Source organism: Colobus angolensis, unplaced genomic scaffold, assembly GCF_000951035.1.
Source record: "Colobus angolensis palliatus isolate OR3802 unplaced genomic scaffold, Cang.pa_1.0 Scaffold368, whole genome shotgun sequence".
Classification (NCBI taxonomy): domain Eukaryota; kingdom Metazoa; phylum Chordata; class Mammalia; order Primates; family Cercopithecidae; genus Colobus; species Colobus angolensis.
The window spans coordinates 620,861-640,840 of NW_012117021.1; the positions used below are offsets into that span (position 1 = coordinate 620,861).

The following is a 19,980-nucleotide window of genomic DNA, read 5'->3' on the forward strand; positions in this document are numbered from 1 at the left end:
GTGCCGAGGACCCTTGCTCGGGTTTGGTTGAAAGGAAAACAGACATGGTCAGTGTCTCCAGTGAGCCCATGCAGGCCTTTCCAGGCAAGCCCCACCTACCTGGGTCTCTGGAGTCCTCAGGGTCTCTGTGTGGCCCCCGTGATCTGACACTGAGGACACGCCTGTAGTGTGCTGATCCCAGAGGAAGGGGTGTGTGCCGCTTGGTGTGGGAAAGCTGTCAGGGCATGGCAGGTGGCTCCTGGGACTGCCCCCAGGGTTCAGCCTGGTTGGGGGATTCCTGCTACACAACCTTGTTCCAGGGCTGTTGGGCCTGGGATATGGCCCCCAGGCAGAACTCAGGTGGGAGGGGCCTTGGCTGTCACCCAGCCCCCTTGCCACCTTATGTGGGGACCTGTCTCCTCAGTGGGTGACTGGGCCTGGACGTGGGTCACCCTCTGCCCTCCTGGGCTGCCTCGTCCTGCGCTGACCATTCCCACACCTGGTTGAACTCTTGGCTCTGGCTCTGGGCCCAGGGTCCCACCTGTGCCCTCTCTCTGAATGCTCTGGGGGTCAGAGACACTGATTCCCTTGTCTCCCTGGCTCAAGGCTTGTTGTCCTGGCACCCGTGGAGGCGTCTGCAGGAGTAAGGGGCCTCTGCTGCTCTCTGAGGCTGTCAGCTCTTGCAGGGAGGGGCAGAGGCTCTCAGGAATGGGTCTGGCTCCTCTAGTGCCCTTGAGGGCCCTGTGAGGGGGAGAACAGGCCGCCGTGGAAAGTGGGAGGGGGCTTGTTGGAGGGTCTTGCCCACATCCCCCTCCTGCATGCACAGCATGTCCAGTACGTATGCACTGAGTGCCTGCCCTGAGGAATGGTGGGCCTCCTGTACTTTCTTAGAGTCCAGGAGGAAGAGGAGGAAGAAAAGGTGAAGAGGAAGGCCCAGGTAGTAGGGTTGGGGGTCCTGGGCACTCCCCCAGTATTGACTGCCCCAGAGGGTGACTCAGGAGGGGACCTGGTACTGGAGCCCACCTAGGGGTAGCAGGTCCCCATGCTTCCTTGTTAGTTTCTTCATAGAGGCCCAAAGATGATTAAGAACAGTGTCATCATCCAGGGCCCAGATATGGAAGAACTGGTCTCGAAAACGTGCCTGCAGGCCAGACCTGGACTTCATGTGGCGTTCTAGAGACAAGGTGGGCATAAGGCCAGGAGAGTCCCCTGGGAAGGGTCAGGGCCCATACCCCATGGCCACTTCAGTCTCCCACTAGGCAGTGCCAGATCCTTTTGTGACCACCCCAGGGGTCCAGATGTGCACAGGAGGCTGTGGTTGTGGGAGCAGCCTGGGTAGGGAAGTGCTCACCACACTCCTAACTTTCATCTGGGTCATGTGAGGGATGGGCTCGGTGTCACTGTGCCCCGCCCAGCCCACCTGGCCAGACCTCCCTCTGGGCCAGAACAGAGGATCATGAGGACAGTGTGAGGAAGTTGCCCTTGGACTAGTTGGAGTTTGACCCCAGTGCTCCCTAAGTAAGTCCCGTGGGCACATGTGGACTTACTCCTCTGAACCTTAAAGGCAGTGCTTGTTATCGGCATCAACATCTGGTCCCCTTCCAGCAAATATACGTCCCACAGGCGCAGGATGAGCTCAAGAAAGATCTGTGGGGAAAGTAGACACGGGAGGATCTGGCTCTTCCAGGCCAGGGCTGGTGGCTCAAGCTGCGCATTGGGGCACAGTGACCAGAGTCAGTGACCTTCCCCATGAGGGTCACCCGACCCCTCCAGGAGGCTAGGTCAAACAAGATCTTGCAGCTCCTTATGTGGGGCACTCATTTCAGTGGAGAGAGGGGCTTCCCCAGGGCTTGAGGCTCCCCTGAGCCCTCCCAAGTCGGGCCCAGTCTGTCCATGAGGCTGGGCTTGAGCCCTGGCCTCTGCCCTGGGATGACCCCTCTTGGGCAGAGGGTCTTGCTTGTGTGTCCTGTGGGGATCCGCCTGAGCCTCCTGTGTGCTGGAGGTGAGCCGGACCCCCGGGCTGGGGAAGCAGGGCACTGCAGGGCAAGGAGGGTCCCTGAGCCAGGGTCCCCCTGTGCCTCCTTACCCCAGTATTCAGCATCCAGAGAAGCCAGCTGAATGAGGAACACTGTGAGCACAGACCTTCCTTGTCCTGATGGGAGGAACAGAGGTGCTCAGGGCCCCCTGGGCTGCCCTAAAAGCCTCCCTCTTCCAGGGGCCTCTGAAGATCCTTCCCCAAGTGCAGAACACTGGGTGGTGTCCCGGGCTCCCCCCAACATCTTCACCTTCTGGCACTCACGGTAGACAAACTGCCCTTAGCCCTGCTCTGCAGGAGCTGGGCCCCTATCCCTGTGCCTCTGTCTCCTCTAGGGCTGGAAAGCAAACCAACTCCCAGCCCATGGAGAACCCGACATCCCCGGTCAGATCCTGGCTGGGACTCAGGCAGTCACCAGCCCTACGAGGGGCTCCAGCCTCCGTTCCTCCAGCCCCACGGGATGCAGGGCCTCTGGGGAAGAGCCGAGGGGACCATAAACTCACCAGATGCCACAGGGTCTTGGCTTGTGATGTGGGAACCACATGCTCCTGATGGTCTTGGAGCCCCTGGACTGTCCCACCATTTGGGCTGTGGAATCCTGAGTAGCTCCCAGCCCATCATGAAATCAGAGCCTTCTCCCAAGATGTGGAGCCATCAGCTGGAAGAGATGGGCAGCCGCAGAGCCCCCCAAACCCCGTGGCCTCTCACCCTCCCATCTGGTGACCCTACCATGTGGCCTTGGCCCTGGAGAGAAGAGGTGGGAACATCCCCTGGAGCCTGGCTGGAGGTGCTCCTGGAGGCCTCCTGGGCTAGGGTGCCCGTAGAGCAAGCCTGACTTTGAGGCCACGACAGAGGGCGGCCAGAACAGGGTGGGTGCTGGGCTTCGTGGTCATCTCCTGGAAGTGGCGTCAGGCCAGGGGACATGGGATGGGGAGAAGCTGCCATCTGGGCTTGGTTGGCCCATTTGTGGGTACCAAGAGAAGCTGGAGCCTGGGCAGCTGAAGGGCAGGAGGACTCTCAGGGAGGGGAGAGTCAGCTGCACAGAATCAGAGCCAGAGGGCGTGGTTGCAGGACACAGAGGGCAGCCACAGGGAGGATGAGATGCCTTTTGCTGATGAGGATGAAAGGTGTCTGACTTGGGCTCTGGAGATCAGCCCTGGGCTCCTGAGGGACCCTCAGCAGAGACATCCTAAAGGCTCCCAACAAGCTGGTGACACAAGGAAGGTGTCTTTACTGAAAGCTGAGATCACCTGGCCAGGTTGGCTGTCCCGGGGTCTGACTGTGTGAGGCAGATACATCCTAAAGGCTCCCAAAAAGCTGGTGACACAAGCAAGGTGTCTTCACTGACAGCCGAGATCACCTGGCCAGGGTGGCCATTCCTGGGTCTGACTGCGTGAGGCCCCGGGGGCAGCTGTCCACCTACCCTGCAGGGAGTGCCTCTCACTGGCCAGCAGCTGCACCAGTGCCCAGAATGCATCCTCCTCAGGCAGATAAAGGAGGAACAAGGCAGCAACATGGCTCAGGTCCCTGCAGTAGCCCACCGCCCGCAAGAGCCAGTCACTGTGGAAGGACATCACCTGGGAGGGCTGAAGTCACCTGGGAGGACTGAGGTCACCTGGGAGGACTCATGTCATCAGAGAGGGCAGAGGTAACTGGGGAGGCTTCCTCTGAAGAAGAGGCTTCCTCAGGATGCAAATTCATTTTATGACAAGAGCTATGTCCATCGGGCCTTTCAGCACCTTGTCCAAAATGTCTCCTGATAGCACTGTCCTGCGTGTGATGCTGCCAAGCTCCTGGGCTTTGGGGCAGTCCCAGGAGGAGGGCATCATTTCTTGTTCCAAGAAGTGGTGGTCAGGCCCAGGTGACACCAGGAGTCCATGCCTGACTGCTTTGTGTCTCAGTGTGACCCCTTGAGACCACCCCCTTGCTTGGAGGTTTATGCCAGCGGTGAGCTGGAGTCCTACCTCCTATATCCTGGTGGGTCACAAATACTGACTTTGAAAGAAGCAATGACACCCCCACCAGACATCCACACCCAGGAATATGGAAATATGGTCTGGGAATATAGCCGTGAATATGGGAATATGGTCACTGCTGGGAATACTCACCGGGTTATACTCTGAATATGCCAGGAGGATGTAGAATAGTTCCCGCTGCCTAAAAAACAGATAAAGGGGGCTTTTGTTTCTTTTGCGCAGATGTTAGTTTCACTTTGTCTACAAAGCCTAACAACAAATCCAATTTCAGGTTCAGGTGATTCACCAGATAAGCAGTGAGCTCTTCAGGGCCTTTGACTATTTAAGAAATGTTTCAGTAAAATCCACATCTGTGAAATGCTAATAGTCCAATTGTACAGTAAGTTGACCGATCATTTTCCCTCTGTTTTTTTTTTTTTTGGTTTGTACGCATGCCAGTTCAGCCTTTGGGTGTACAGTTCCTCCGTGGTTCTAAACAAATGTGCAGAGTCTCCTGGCCACCGCTCCAGCCTCTCCTGGAGCGACTCCTTCATCCTCTAAGTCTCCAGGGTGGCCCCTATGCACCCAGCCTCTCCCCAGTCCGTCAGCCCCTAGCCACTCAGACCGGTTCTCAGTCCCTATGGTTTGGCCTTTTCCAGAATGGCCGACGTTTGGAATCCTACAGTGGTAGCTTATTGGGTCTGGCTTCTTTCCCTTAGCAAAATGCATCTAGGATTCACCCATGTTCGTGCAGGCATCACTGGCTCATTCCCTTTTCTCACTGAGTCTTCTACTGTTGAAAGGAGGACCAGCCTTCCTCTCCACATTCCCATGTTGAAGGTCGTTCCCTAAGGCTCTGTGTATGAGTGATGATGAATCAAGCAGCGGACGTGGCATGAAGGTTTCCTGTGGATGTCAGTTTTCAAATCAGTGGGTTCAATATCTGTGACACTTTGGGGACGCTTGGTTCAAGTCCATTGAGCTTTGTGAGCCACTGCCCAACTGGCTACCAAAGTGGCTGTGCCATGTCATGTTCCCAGCAGACCTGGATGAGAGTTTCCAGGAACCTGAATTCTCCCAGCACTTGGTGCTGTCAGTGTTGCCTGGGGAGGCTCATGGGGCCTCCATCCTGCCACCCTCCCGTGGGTCCTGCCATGGGTCCCCGTGGGTCAGGGAGAGCACCTTTCACCATTGTGCATGATTTTCTTTGCTGCCTTCTGTCTCTGCAGGATTCCCCTGGGTTCTGGCCCCACACATTCCAGTCCCTGGACCAGCAGGGACTATAGATCAGCTAGCCAGAGGTGGAGTCCAGGGAAAGTAGATAAAAGCACAGTGCACCCAGCACCCAGTCCATGAGCTTGCCACACTCTGCTCTGTGACTGCAAGAAATAGACAGTGTTTTATCCAGTTGGAAATTATGAGCAAAACCTCTAAGTGCCACCTCCTGGTGAGAGCTCCCACTTCCAATCGGTGTGCAGCCCTGAAACTATGTAAGTCCCATTGCTCTGGAATTAAGACCAATAGCCTTAGTGTGGCCTTTAGGTCCTATGTGATCTGGCCCCTGCCTGCCCCCAAGCCTGGTGTTGAGCAGCTCTCCCAAGTGCCTTGTTTCCTCCACACATGCTAGCCCTCTGTCTTGTTCTAGAAGGCATGGTGTCACTTCCCTCTGGCCTCTCCTTTATACTGTTTTTGCAGCAGGAACACCCACCTTATTGAACTCCACAACCAGTGGAGACCTCCACCTGTTCCCAAGTTTAGCTCAAAAGCCACTTCCTCTGGGAAGCTCTTCTGGATACCCCAGACCAGGCCAAATTTCTTTCTCCTAGCCCCCTGTGTTTCTCCTTTATAGCATTCACTACAATTGTAGTTAAATGACTGTCACTTAACATCTGAATCCCCTGCTAGACTGTAAGCTCTCTAGGGGCAGAGCTGTGTCCATCTTGTTCACCACCAGGCCAGCCCAGAGCTTGGCACAGAGTAAGTACTAGGGAATATTTGTAGAGAGATAGAGAAAGAGAGAAAGGAAGAAGGAGGGAGAGAGGAAAGGAAGGAAGGAGGGAGAGAAGGAAAGAAGGAAGGAAGGAAGGAAGGAAGGAAGGAAGGAAGGAAGGAAGGAAGGAAGGAAGGAAGGAAGAGAGTCCCAGAGAAAAATATCATTCTTCGTAATAGAATGATGCTGGAACATGCAACATGATTAATTAAATCATGCACATAAATAGAGGCCCATATGTCAAGGTTCTATTTGTTCTGTGACAGTGTAAAAACTGCACATTTTTTATTAAGATGGAAAAACAAATAAACAAAACACCATGTGCTCCATCTCCTGGTAATACCTCCTGCCGCTGCATCAGAGTGAGCTCCACTGCATTCTCCTCCATGAGGAGGAGCAGATGGGCCTCCAAGTACAGATAGACCTGGCCCCAGTTTCAGAGCTGGGACCCAGAAGCCAAGCTGGAGGTCAGGGACCAAAGGCAAAGAGATCAGGTAGATGAATTCTGTCCTCCACACTGAGTCCTGGGCTTGGTGGTTGGCTTGTTTCATCTTCACAGTAAGTCTACTGAAGTAAGAATCATTATCCTCATTCCACAGGTGAGGAAATTGGGCTTCAGCAGGATAAGGAATTTGGTTAGTGTCATACAGCTTAACAAATGGCAGAACTACAACTTGTCCCAGCTCCACTTGGCCTCAACAATCATGTTCTTTTCTTTCTGTAGCTTCTTTGAACAAGAGGCAGAGGCCCTGCTAACAGCTGTGGGTGTAGTATTGCGGCTGTGGAGGTCAGGGCAGTGCTGGGCAACACCTGCTGTTTTTATCTGTGCCATAGCCATCCTCATTTCTGGCAGCACATCCCTCTCTCTGAGGGGCAACTCATTCTATGTGGTTCTGGTGAGTTGACCCTGTCCTTTTTTCTCCCCAGATTCTAAAGGTAGATAGATGCCCCTGTTCTTAATTTTGTTAATTAAAAAAATTTCTTTTTAGATATAGAGTCTTGCTTTGTCACACAGGCTGGAGGACAGTGGTGCAATCTTGGCTCACTGCAGTCTCAAACTCCTGGGCTCAAGCAATCCTCTTGCTTCAGCCTCCTGAGTAGCTGGGACCCCAGGCATGTGCCACCATGCCTGGCTAATTTTTAAAATTTCTTTGTAGAGATGGGGGTCTCACTATGTTGCCCAGGCTGGTCTTGAACCCCAAGGCCTCAAGTTATCCTCCCAGCTTGGCCTCCCAATATGCTGAGATTACAAGTGTGAGCCATGGCAACTGGCCTAATCCATCTGTTACAACACCTATCCCTGGCCAGGTGCGGTGGCTCACACCTGTAATCCCAGCAATTTGGGAGGCTGAGGAGAGCAGATCATCTGAGGTCAGGAGTTTTAGACCAGCCTGGCCAATATGGTGAAACCCCATCTCTACTAAAAATACAAAATTAGCTAGGCGTGATGACACACGCCTGTAATCCCAGCAGCTCAGGAGGCTGAGGTAGGAGAACTGTTTGACCCTGGGAGGTGGAGGTTGCAGTGAACCAAGGTTGCACCATTGCACTCCAGCATGGGTGACAGAGAGAGACTCTGTCTCAAATAAATAAATAAATAAAATAAAATAAAGTAAAATAAAAAAGACCAGACAGGGCCAATCAGAGGCCTTCTCTGGATTTTTGTGCTGAATCTATTGGTCTTTTTCTCTGAGGTGCTAAGTGATTTGAAAACAGAATTGGGGCTGCCATGGGACATCCTTCTTGCCATGTGCAGAAGGCCAGTTATGGACTCAAACCATCAGACAGAGGGAAGGAGAAAGGAGACATAAGATGAAGACCACCCTGAAGACCTTGTCTGAGCTCTGGATTCAATCATGTCTGAATTGCCCTTGCTTGAACTTTCCAGGTCCACGAGTTAATAAGTTCTTTTCTTTTCTTTTTTTTTTTTTTTGAGGCAGTCTTTCTGTTGCCCAGGTTGGACTGCAGTGGTGTGATCTTGGCTCATTGGAACCTCCACCTCCTGGGTTCAAGTGATTCTCTTGCCTCAGCCTCCCAAAGAACTGGGATTACAGGTGCCCACCACCACACCCAGATAATTTTTGTATTTTTAGTAGAGACGGGGTCTCACCATGTTGGCCAAGCTGATCTCGAACTCCTGGCCTCACATGATCTGCCCGTCTTGGTCTCCCAAAGTGCTGGGATTACAGGCATGAGCCACCGTGTCTGGCCAATAAGTTCTCTTTTTGCCTTGAGCAGATATAAGTTGGTGAAAAGTAAGTTCACCTGGATGGAGGAGATGAGAGGATAGACTTGGAGCTCAGAGAGACCTAGAACTGCTCAAGTGACACCAAAGGGGACAGGAAGGGGAGGTGGTCCCCTTTGAAGGATTTGGAGGTTGGTTTGTCTGTGTCCTGACCCAAATCTCAGTTTGAATTTTAGTTCCGTAATCCCTATATCTCATGGAAGGGACCTGGTGGGAGGTAATTGAATCATGGGGGTGCCCGTGATAGTGAGTTCTCGTGATAGTGAGTGAGTTCTCACGTGATCTGACGGTTTTATGAGGGCCTTTTTCCCCTTTTGCTCGGCACTTCTCACTGCCGTCACGTGAAGAAGGATGTTTGCTTCCCTTTCTGCCATGACCGTAAGTTTCCTGAGGCTTCCCCCAGCCATCCTGAACTGTAAATCAATTAAACCTCTTTCCTTTAGAAGTTACCCAGTCTTGGGTATTTCTTTATTAGCAGCATAAGAACGGATTAATACAGGAGGGGAAGCAGAGTCTACTGACTTGACAAGGGCCATCTTGTCAACCACCCACCAGCCTGCTATGTGACTTTGTACCCATGGTGTACTTCTCTGGTCTCAGGCCTGCCATCTGCAGAGGGATGTACTAATTTGCAAAATACACCAGGGACTGCTTGTTCCTGGGAAACCACAGTGAAATGGGAAAATTTCCAGTGAAATAAATATAAAGAGATCTTTCCTGGTCTGGAGAGGGAGGAGGGGCCACACATTTACTGAGCACCTAATGCGTGTCGGGAACATACACTAGGTGCCTTGCTGCTTCATTATAAGCCACTAAGCTGAAAACAGGGTACAATGCTTGGCACCCAATGAATCACTGTCTCCAAAAGGAAATATTTTGGGGCTGAAAGAAACATCCCACAAGATACCAATGAGAAGAGAGCCAGAGACAAGGAAACCGATGTTCAGAGAGGACCAGAGACCCCTACATAAGCCACGGAGTTGGTAAGTGGCTAAAGCAGAATTCAATGCACATCTTTTAAAAAAAATTATTACACTTTAAGTTCTGGGATACATATGCAAAACATGCAGGTTTTTTACATAGGTAGACATGTGCCGTGGTGGTTTGCTGCACCTATCAACCCATTTTCTAGGTTTTAAGCCCCACATGCATTAGGTATTTGTCCTAATGCTCTCCCTGCCCTTGCCCTCTACTCCCCGACAGGCCCCGATGTGTGATGTTCCTCTCCCTGTGCCCATGTGTCAATGCACATCTTTCAGGCCCCAGAACTTACACATTTTGCCCTTGGCCTGGACTGACTGAAGCCAACACCTTAGCAAGAAATGTCCATGGTGGGAACCTCCTCTGGGCACCTGGGGCACAGGAGATAGAAAAAAACAGGTTGAATTCTCTGACTTAGGAAAATAAGACTGAAAGCATTTGATGACGAGGGATGTGTAACTGCTGCAACACCAGTGATATCAGGAATGGCTTGCAGTGAAGGTCTTATCTAAACCCTTGGCCTTGAGGGTGGGAGATCTTGCTTGTGTGAGGACAGCGAAGCTGAGAGATGGCCATGGCTGTGGTCAGGGGGGTCTGACACTGTCAGAGGAGGGGGTGTTTCTGCATGAGGCAAAGGAAACAAGGCAAGAGAGATAGCAAGAGAGTCTTAGGATAGATAAGGGAAACTTCCTTGGAGGCACCAGTAAGGAAGCTGTGGGCTGATGGACTAGATGACTTTGCAGGCTCTGTGGAGAGCAATTCGTGGGGACTGCTAAGAGCTATTGCTCTGGGGTCAGCCGGCCTGGGTTGGAATCCCAGCTCAGCCTGTCACTGACTGTGTGACCCTGGGTTTCTTTGTTCAGAGCCTCCATCGACATTGAGAAATCAGCAGAGTCTTTCATCAGCGCCCAGCACAGTCTTCAGCATGTGGAGCACGGACAACAACAGAGATGCTCCAACGTTATGCTCTGGGGAAGTGGGAGGTCTCTTCCACTCCCTCACCTTCCCTTCATGCAAGGCTGGGTGGGGACAGCTTTCTACTTGCAGAGGTCCCTAGAGTGGTAAGCGGGGTAAGTGGATGGGGGGCCCTGAGCCTGAGCCTGAGTCTTGTGGAAAACATTTTTTAGGCAGGTGTGGTGTCTCACACCTATAATCCCAACACTCTGAGAAGCCAAGGCAGGCAGTTCGCCTGACTCAGGAGTTTGAGAATAGCCTAGGCAACATGGTAAAATCATGTCTCTGCAAAAAGTACAAAAATTAGCCAGGTGTGATGGCATATGCCTGTAGTTTCAGCTACTCTGGAGGCTGAGGTGGGAGGATTGCTTGAGCCCAGGAGGTCAAAGCTGCAGTGAGCCGTGTGATTGGGCCACTGCACTCCAGCAGCCTGGGTGACAGAGTGTCTCAAAAAAAGAAAAAAGAGAAAGAGAAAGAGACAAAGAAAACATTTATCTGAGACTTTGGAAACTTTTTTTCTTAGGGAAAAAATATACTCAGTTTATCGTTTCCCTGTTTTCTGTGTGAGGGAGAGGAAAAGTCTTAAATAAACCTCTGCGGCACAGGCCCGTCTTGTTTTGGGAGAAGCACTTCTGTGGGCTTTGGCTGACTGCGGTTTAGACCAGACCTTGTTCCGGAGCGGACCACGCCCAGCAGGGGGCGGCCTCGAGTGCTCACGGGGGAAGTCGTGTTGCACAGTGTTTCCAAATCTTTGGGAGCAATTTTTTTTCTGATTTTTTTTTTTTTTATAACACGGTGTCCCTCTGTCACGCAGGCTAGAGTGTAGTGGCACAATCAAGCTCATAGCAGCCTCAACTTCCTGGACTTCAGCAATTCTCTCCCACCTCAGCCTTTCAAGTAGCTGGGACCACAGGTGTGCGCCACCACACCTGGCTAATTTTTGTAATTTTTGTAGAGATGGGGTTTCGCCATGTTGCCCAGGCTGGTCTCAAACTTCTGAGCTCAAGCAATCCAGCCACCTTGGCCTCCCAAAGTGCTGGGATTACAACTGTGAGCCACCACACTAGGCCCAACATTTTTCTTCCCCTTGGTGTAGAGATATGGACTGCACTGCTTTGAAAATTGTCTGGCAAGACGCAGTGGCTCATGCCTGTAATCCCAGCACATTGGAAGGCTGAGTTGGGAGAATCTCTGGAGCCCAGGAGTTTGAGACCAGCCTGGACAACATAGTGAGATGTGCTCTCTACAAAAGTGAACAAAATTAGCCAGATGTGATAGCACTCATCTGTGGTCATAGCTACTTGGGAGGCTGAGGCAGGAGAATTGATTGAGCTCAGGAGGTCAAGGCTACAGTGAGCCGGGATTATACCACTGTACTCCAGCCTGGGTGACAGAGGGAAGCCATGTCTCAAAAAAATTAAATAAATAAATAAATAATAATAATAACACTTTTTAAGCTGTCATGGGAGTTTTTTAAAAAGAAAAAAGAGAAAGAAAATGGTCTGTCCTTGGGAGAAAAGTGTGTGTGTGTGTGCATGTGAGTGTGTGGATGTGGCGTGGGGGTGGTACTAGCAGCATGTACAAGTGTGTGTGTGTATTAGGGGGCTGTTTTCTGCCCAGGAGGTCCCCCAGGAGATCAGGCTGGTGTTGCACGAAGACTGCTGAGTTCTGTCTTCATTTTCTGTTGTTGATGGGTGCCTTCAGGGCTGGTTGGGGACTGCCGAGTCCCCTGGGGTCATTCCAGAAGGAAACCCATAGGCTCTGGTTCCTGTGTGGTTGCAGACATCTGGATTCTCCTAGATTGTCATGGGAGAGGTAGAGCTTTGCTTGTTTGTTTCTTTTTTCAGACAGGGTTGGAGGGTTTAGCTCTGTTGCCCAGGCCAGAGTGCAGTGGCATGACCTTAGTTCACTGCAGCCTCGAACTCCTGGGCTCAAGTGATCTGCCTGTCTCAGCCTCCCAAGTAGCTAGAACTTCAGGTCACCACACCCAGCAAATTTAAAAAAAAAATTTTTTTTTGTAGAGATAGGGTCTTGCTATGTTACCCAGGCTGGTCTCCAACTCCTGGCCTCAGGTGATTCTCTAGCCTTGACTTCTCAAAGTGCTGGGACTATAGGTATGAGTTACTGCACCCAACCTGGCTTCCAGTTTTAAATCTGTTTCTCCAGCCTCTGTTTCCTTCTGCTATGGTTGAGCCTTCAGTAATGCTGGGTTGACCATTGCAGCCCTGTCTTTGCTTTGGGGTGTTAAAAGGCAGCCAGAGTCCACACTTGGGGCAGACCCAATGGAGGAGCTGATGGTCTTCCCCCACACCTTCTTCTCCAAGGCCTCTAAGGTAGCGTAGCACCATTTCATGAGAGACTAGCAGCAAAGTGGGAGAGGTCCCCGTGGAGCCAAGTGACTCTAGGGAGCCCAGTACCGGCGTGGTTGCAGCCTCAAGCGTTGACAGACGGGGAACCAGACAGAGCTAAACTCCCTCTCCCCAGGGAACAAACCTGAAGGTTAGAGCCAGCATTGCATGGTAGAAAGGCAGACTAGTCACTTGTAAGCTATTTAGTATATTGATCAGGACTCCATCAATTGTGAGAGACCTAGTTTATACTAGCTTTAAACAAAAAAGAAATGCATTGGCTCAAGTAGCCAAGAAATTCAAGGGATTCAGGCATGACTAGCTCTAGTAGTATTCTGGGACCCTAGGTTTGTCCACCTCTCAGATCCACTTGCCTCTGCTTTACTTCATTCCCCAACAGGATCTTACTCAGTAGCGCTAAGATGTCTCCCAGTAGCTCCAGGTCTACATGATCTTAGAAGTTGTAATTCTAGAGAGAAACTTTGTTTCAGAGTCCATGATAAAACTTCCAAAAGGATGTAAACTCGTGGTGTTTAATATGGAGACAAAGATAGAGTGTGTTCCCCATATTCACAATGAGCACACTAGGGGCACAGATCCTTTTTCATTTTTTTATTTTTAGTTTGATTTTTTGCCATCTGGCAGTGAGTTTGCATAAGGCATGGATCTTGACTTCTAAAAACAACTCTACGCTAAAAGGAATTAGAATGCCTTAGAGAAATGGCTAATTCCAAGGCCAAGCCTGGGAAAGTACCATATGAACCCAAAATATCTTATTAAAGCAGAAAGCAAGGAAGCACTTAAAGGAGGACACAGAAGCTGGCTTGAAGAAACCCCACTAGCCAAATCTGGGACATTTTGAGCATCAAAATAAATAATGAGAATAATGGATTATAAACCCTTGGATAAAATAGGAAGCAGTGAGTTCATACTAACATAAATAAATAAGCAAACAAATAAATGGAATGATTAAGGAGTAATGGGGCCAGGCAGAGTGGCTCATGCCTGTAATCCCAGGACTTGGGAAGCCAAGGTGGGCAGATCACTTGAGCCCAGGAATTCAAGACCAGCCTGGGCAACATGGTGAACCCCATCTCCACAAAAATTACAAAAATTAGCCGTGCATAGTGGCAAGTGCCTGTAGTCCCAGATATTTAAGAGGCTGAGCTGGGAGGATTGTTTGAGCCCAGGAGGCAGAGGCTGAAATGAGCCATGATTGTCCCACTGCACTCCAGCCTGAGTGACAGAGCTAGACCCTGTCTCAAAAAAATTAAGGAAAAGTGGAATATTTACATTGTCTCAAAGTAACTGCCCCCAGATTTTATTTACAAAAGGGTAAAGAATAACTTTACAGTGGAGAAGGCTGGCCAACATTGCCTTAATCCAGTAACAAAGTGAGCATCACCAGCAATGGGGCAAACCAAAATGGCGCCACCTGATAGGATGCAATGAAAAGAATACAGCTGCACTTCCGTGATATTCATGCCAAAGATGCATCATCTAAATCTGATCAAAAGGAAACAACAGACAAACTCAGGCTGAGGTGCATTCTACACAGTAACTGGCTGGTCATCCTTATAGGACCAAGGTCGTGATAGTTAAGAAAAGATCAAGGAACTTTTTCAGACTGAAGGAGACTAAGAGTCTTGCCAAGTAAATGCAATGTGTGATTCTGAATGGATCCCTTTGCTACAAAGAATGTTCTTGGGCCGGGCGTGGTGGCTCACACCTGTAAACCCAGCACTTTGTGAGGCCAAGGCAGGGGGATTACTTGAGCCCAGGAGGTCGAGGCTGCAGTAAGCTGTGATGGTGCCACTGGAAAAAAAAAAAAGAAAGAAAGAAAAAAGAATATTTCGGAACAGTTGGTGAAACCTGAATGAAATCGGAGGATTTAATGATAGTAATGTATCAGCATGAATTTCCTGATTTTAATAGTTGATGTAGTAGAAAGTCCCTGTTTTTAGGAAACACACACTAAAGTATATTTGGAGGTAATGGGCATCATATCAGCAAATGTATTCTCACATGGTTTAGCAAAAAGGTTTTTTGTACTGTACTTACATTTTCTACAAACCTAAAGGTGTTTTAAACAAATTTTAAATATAGCCCTCCAAAAATTCTGATTGGCCCTGCTGATGTCACATATTTACCCTAGGCCAATTGCTTTGCCCAAGGCTCTGAGATTCTCTGAATGGCCATTTAGATGTGTGCCCACTCCTGAGACAGGGAACCCTGGTTGGGCGTGGGAGTGGGAGTGGCAGCTCACCAGGATCAGATGGACTGAAAAACAGTAGTTTCCTGACAAAGGGAATTCAGGACAGACCAAAAAAGGAGCAGCTGTGTACTCCACTTAGATTAGACTGTGATTATTAACTTTGGGAAAATGGTCATTTAAAAGCACATAACCTTTGACTGAGTAATTCCACTTCCTGGTAACCTATTTTAAGAAAATAATCCCAACACAGAGGAAGGAAAGCTCTATATGCAAAGATGTTGGTTCCAGTGTTATCTACGGTAGTAAAAAACTAAAAGGCACTGATTAGTCCCCGTATGGAAGAAAGGCTGAGGAACGTGGCTGGAGGCTGACCAGCTCTGAGGACGTTTGCACACAGCCGGTGGGCTTCTGGGTATCCTAACCATAGGCCTCCATTTTCCCCCATTCAAGTGAGACCATCTTGGTCCACCCGACTTGTCTGAGCCACCTCCTGGCATTAGATTCCTGCTCCTCATGCCACTGTCACCTTTCCTTCTTCCAGGGCAGGTGTCTCTCTAGGTTAGAAAGAGGGCAAGGAGCCTTGGATGTGTACTCTTTGTGATCAGCCACTTGTGCTGGAGCCTAGCGTCTGTGGTCCCGACATGAAAGCAAGATACTATCACTATAATCATGATCATAACAATGATTATGATGATTTTAAAATTCATTGAGTGTGAAACATGCCAGGCACAGCTCTAAAGGCTTTTCCTGTGCTAACTCATTCAATCCTTACACCGTCTCTACAAAGTAGTTGCTAATTCCATCCCCTTTTTTCAGATGAGGAAACTGAGTACCACACAGCTAGAAAGGAGCACACATCTAGAACGTTACTTGAGCTCCTGCCCTCAGAAGTTCTCCTGAACTGACTCAGCAACTCTCTTCAATCTTCTGGCACCCCACCCTTTTTGTTTTTTGAGATGGAGTTTTGTTCTCATTGTTCAGGCTGAAGTGCAATAGTGCGATCTCAATCTTGGCTCACTGCAACCTCTGCTTCCCGGGTTCAAGCAATTCTCCTGCCTCAGCCTCCTGGGTAGCTGGGATTACAGGTATGTGCCACCACACCAAGCTAATTTTGTATTTGTAATAGAGATGGGGTTTCTCCATGTTGGTCAGGCTGGTCTCGAACTTCTGACCTCAGATATTCTGCCCGCCTTGGCCTCCCAAAGTGCTGGGATTACAGGCATGAGCCACCCTGCCTGGCCTCCATCCTTTCAATACTTAACATTTATTGAGGCAAGTTAGAGAGATATTGTGACAGGTACTTGGGATACTGAAGTAAAAGATAACAGGTCCTGGCCTTGAGGTCTCGCAGTCTAACAGAGTATATGGACATGAAGGCAAACAATACAGTCCAGGAGATGTTGGAAATTGAGGTTTGGACAAAGGGCTGTGGTGGGGCATACAGGGACGTCCAGCTTACCTCAGGAGCCAAAGAGGCATCAAAGAGGAGAAGCTGACTTTGCCAGGCAGTTGAGAGTACTTGAGAGTAGCACCTGGCAAAGCCAGCTTTGAAGGAGGAGGCTCCACATAGACAAATGTATGGCACTGTGCAAAAAGCTTGGCTGTTCTTTATACAGTTTTGTACCATTCTTTTGTAGGTTGATTGAATCAATAAAGTCCAAAGGAATGTCCAAATGTTTTCATTTTGTTGAAATTCTTTGTACTAGATTGCATGCAACATAAGCAAATCCTTGCCTTGGGCCTGAAATGCTCTTTGTTTCATAGGAATTTTAGGCTATTTTGGGAAAATGTGGAATAGGAAGTGGCCCACATGCATCTCTTTTTTGCTTGCTTGCAAGTTTCTCAAGAGGGAAAGCCTGTGGTTACACAGTGGTCTGACTGGTTCAGTACCACGTGGTTTGGAAGGGCTGGATCACAGGGGAAATGAGAGGCAGTGGAGAGGAAAATGGAAAAGAGAATCCTAACTCACCACATGTAACTTATGGTGCTGGGAAGCATATTCAATCTCTTGGATCTTCAGTTGCCTCATCTATAAAATGAAGTAATAAGCATTTTTCGTCTAAGGTGGCAGGGCAAATTGCATGAATAAGATACCATGAGCAAGCTTCTGGATCACTAGTTGTGTGCTGCATTCTGGCCTTGTTGGAGGAGAGATTGGCCCACATCCCTCTTATCTGACTTGCGCTCTGAGACTTAATATTCCCAGTCTCCACAAATCCCAGGAGAGAGACACAGAGAAGCTGTACAGTTATATTCCTGCTGAGGACCTGTCTTACTCTGTGCTGCTATAACAAAATACCTGAGACTGGATAAGTCATAAAGAACAAAATTTACTTTTTCACTGTTTTGGAGGCTGAAAATACCAAGATCAAGGCACCAACATTTCGTGTCTGGTGAGGGCCTTCTTGTTGTGTCCACACATGATAGATGCGGAAGGGCAAAAGGAGTCTAGCTAGCTCCCTCCAGCCCTTTTAAAGGACACTAATCCTGTTCATGATGGTGGAGTCCTCAATGGCGTAATCACCTCCTAAAGGCCTCACCTCTCAATACTGTTGCATTGGGAATTTAAGTTTTAACATGAATTTTGGAGGGGACACAAGCATTCAAATTATAGTAGGGCCCCAAAGAACCAGCCAGCTTCCAGACCAGCTTGGCTCAGCCCCGTAGGGACTTTCTCAATACTTGCTCCTACTTTTGCCTCATCCTGCTCCATGTTTTGCTTCCCCTTCCCCTCTGCCCTCCTTGGCTCTGGTCAGGGGAAGCCAAATGCAGCCTAGGCAATGAGGGAGGCTAAAGGCTGGACAATATCACAAATGGGCCATTGGTGTTACTGCTGTTGTTTCTTTACTCAGTTTAGGTGTTTGTTTTTTCACCATTATTATTTCATCTTCTAAGCCTATTCAGAGGCTATTAGAGGCGCCTGGAAAATTAGTTCTGGGAGACAGACTCTTAAAACAGGCATAATTTACCAGGAGAATTTATGCATGAGATTCAGTCAAAAAGATTTCCACGTTCTACAAATGGATGTCTGTATGGGGAAAAAAATGAACCTTCACTCCACCTTATATCATACACATTTTTTTTAAGAGACTGGGTCTTACTTACTCTGTCCCTCAGCCTATAGTGCAGTGGCACAGTCATAGCTCGTTATAGCCTAGAACTCCTGGGCTCAAGCAGTCCTCAGTCTCCCAGGTACCTGAGACTACAGGAGTGCACCATGCCCAGCTAATCTTTTTAAAAACTTTTGTAGAGACAGGGTCTTGCTATGTTGCCCAGGCTGGTCTCAAACTTCTGGCCTCAGGTCATCCTCCTGCCTCGGCCTCCCAAAGTGCTGGGATTACAGACATGAGCCACCATACTTGGCCCATATATAAAAATTAATTCAAGATGAATCACAGATCTACATGTAAATGATAAAACCATAAGGCTTCTAGAAGAAAACACAGGAAAATACCTTCTTGACTTTGGGGTAGCCAACAATTTTCTTAGGACACTAAAGCATTACCCATTAAAAAGAAAGGATAAATTTGTCATCATTGAAAATAAAACCTTCAAAAGACACAATTAGTGAGCAAAAAGACCCATCACTTTTTACTAGGGGACTGAGAGAAAATATTCACAAGGGGTATATCTGACAAAGGACTCCTATCCAGGACATATAGAGAACTCCTACAAATCCATAAGAAGAAGACAGACAATCCACATTCAAAATGGGCAAAGGACTTAACCAAACATTTCTCAAAAGGAGATATATAAATGGCCAATAAACAGATGAAAATGTGCTTGACATCATTAGTCGTCGGGGAAAAGCAAATTAGAACCACAGTGAGTTGCACTTCATATCCTTGCACATGACTAAAAGTAAAAGACTGACAATTTCGAGTGCTGGGTAGATGGAATACTGCTCTATAACAAAAAGAAAGGAATTACAGCTAAATGTGATGACATGGATGACTCTCCAAAGCATTCCACGCTGAGTGAAAGAAACCTTACACAAGAGGAGGTGGAGCAAGATGACCAAATAGATAGCTCCACCAATCATCCTCCCCTAAGAACACCAAATTTGAACAACTATCCACACAAGAAAGCACATTCATGAGAACCAGAAAAAAAACTCTCAAAAAACTTGGTATAGAAGGAACATATCTCAACACAATAAAAACCATATATGATTAAACTATCACTGGTATCACACTAAATGGGGAAAAACTGAAAACCTTTCCTGAAAGATCTGGAACACAACAAGGATGCCCAGTTTCACCACTGTTATCCAATATAGCCAGTCCTAGCTAGAGCAATCAGACAAGAGAAAGAAATAAAGGGCAACCCAATTGGAAAGGAAGATTAACCATTATCCTTGTTTGCAGATGATATGATCTATTTGGAAAAATCTAAAAGACTCCACAAAAACACGATTAGAACTGAAAAACAAATACAAATTCAGTAAAGTTGCAGGATACAAAAGTCACATATCATATGTAACATACAAAAGTCAGTAGCATTTCTAGATGCCAACAACAAACAACCTGAAAAAGAAATCAGGAAAGTGATTCCAATTATAATAGCTACAAATAAAATATGTAGGAATAAACTTAGCCAAAGAAGTGCAAGATCTCTACAATGAAAACTTTAAACTATTGATGCAAGAAATTGAAGAGGCCACAAAAAAGTGGAAAGATGCTCATGAATTGGAAGAATCAATATCTTTAAACTGTCTATACTGCCCAAAGCAATCTACAGATTGAATACAATCCCTACCAAAATACCAATGACATTTTTTCACAGAAATAGAAAAAGCAATCTTAAAATTTATATGGAACCATAAAAGACCCTGAATACCCAAAGCTACCCTGAGCAAAAAGAACAAAACTGGATGAATCATGCTACCTGACCTCAAATTATATTACAGAGATATAGTAACCAAAATAGCATAGTACTGGCATAAAAACAGATGCATAGACCAGTGGAACAGAATAGAGAACCTGAAAACAAATCCATTCACCTATAGTGAACCCATTTTTGACAAAGGTGCCAAGAACATACATTGGGAAAAGACAGTCTTTTCAATAAAAGGTGCTGGGAAAAGTGGATATCCATAGACAGAAGAATGAAACTAGACCTCTGTCTCTTGCCATATTAAAAAAATCAAATCAAAATGGAGTAAAGACTTAACTCTAAGACCTCAAACTATGAAAGTACTAAAAGAAAACATTAGCCGGGCGCGGTGGCTCACGCCTGTAATCCCAGTACTTTGGGAGGCCGAGGCGGGCGGATCACG

The 19,980-nt window shown here is 48.2% G+C and overlaps 1 protein-coding gene across 1 annotated transcript in view; it reads right to left on the reverse strand.

Annotated features, from left to right (window-relative positions):
* Positions 1 to 257: 257 nt before the first annotated feature.
* LOC105520010 (TBC1 domain family member 3B-like) overlaps positions 258 to 19,980 on the reverse strand; it is an 83,307-nt gene continuing 63,584 nt past the window's right edge. The window contains exons 3-9 of the mRNA XM_011953564.1: positions 4,124 to 4,171; positions 3,438 to 3,559; positions 2,518 to 2,612; positions 2,066 to 2,131; positions 1,527 to 1,626; positions 1,003 to 1,152; positions 258 to 310 (exon numbers count right to left, since the gene is read on the reverse strand). Of these exons, the coding sequence (XP_011808954.1) occupies positions 258 to 310; positions 1,003 to 1,152; positions 1,527 to 1,626; positions 2,066 to 2,131; positions 2,518 to 2,612; positions 3,438 to 3,559; positions 4,124 to 4,171 (634 nt within the window). The remainder of the gene's footprint in view (positions 311 to 1,002; positions 1,153 to 1,526; positions 1,627 to 2,065; positions 2,132 to 2,517; positions 2,613 to 3,437; positions 3,560 to 4,123; positions 4,172 to 19,980) is intronic.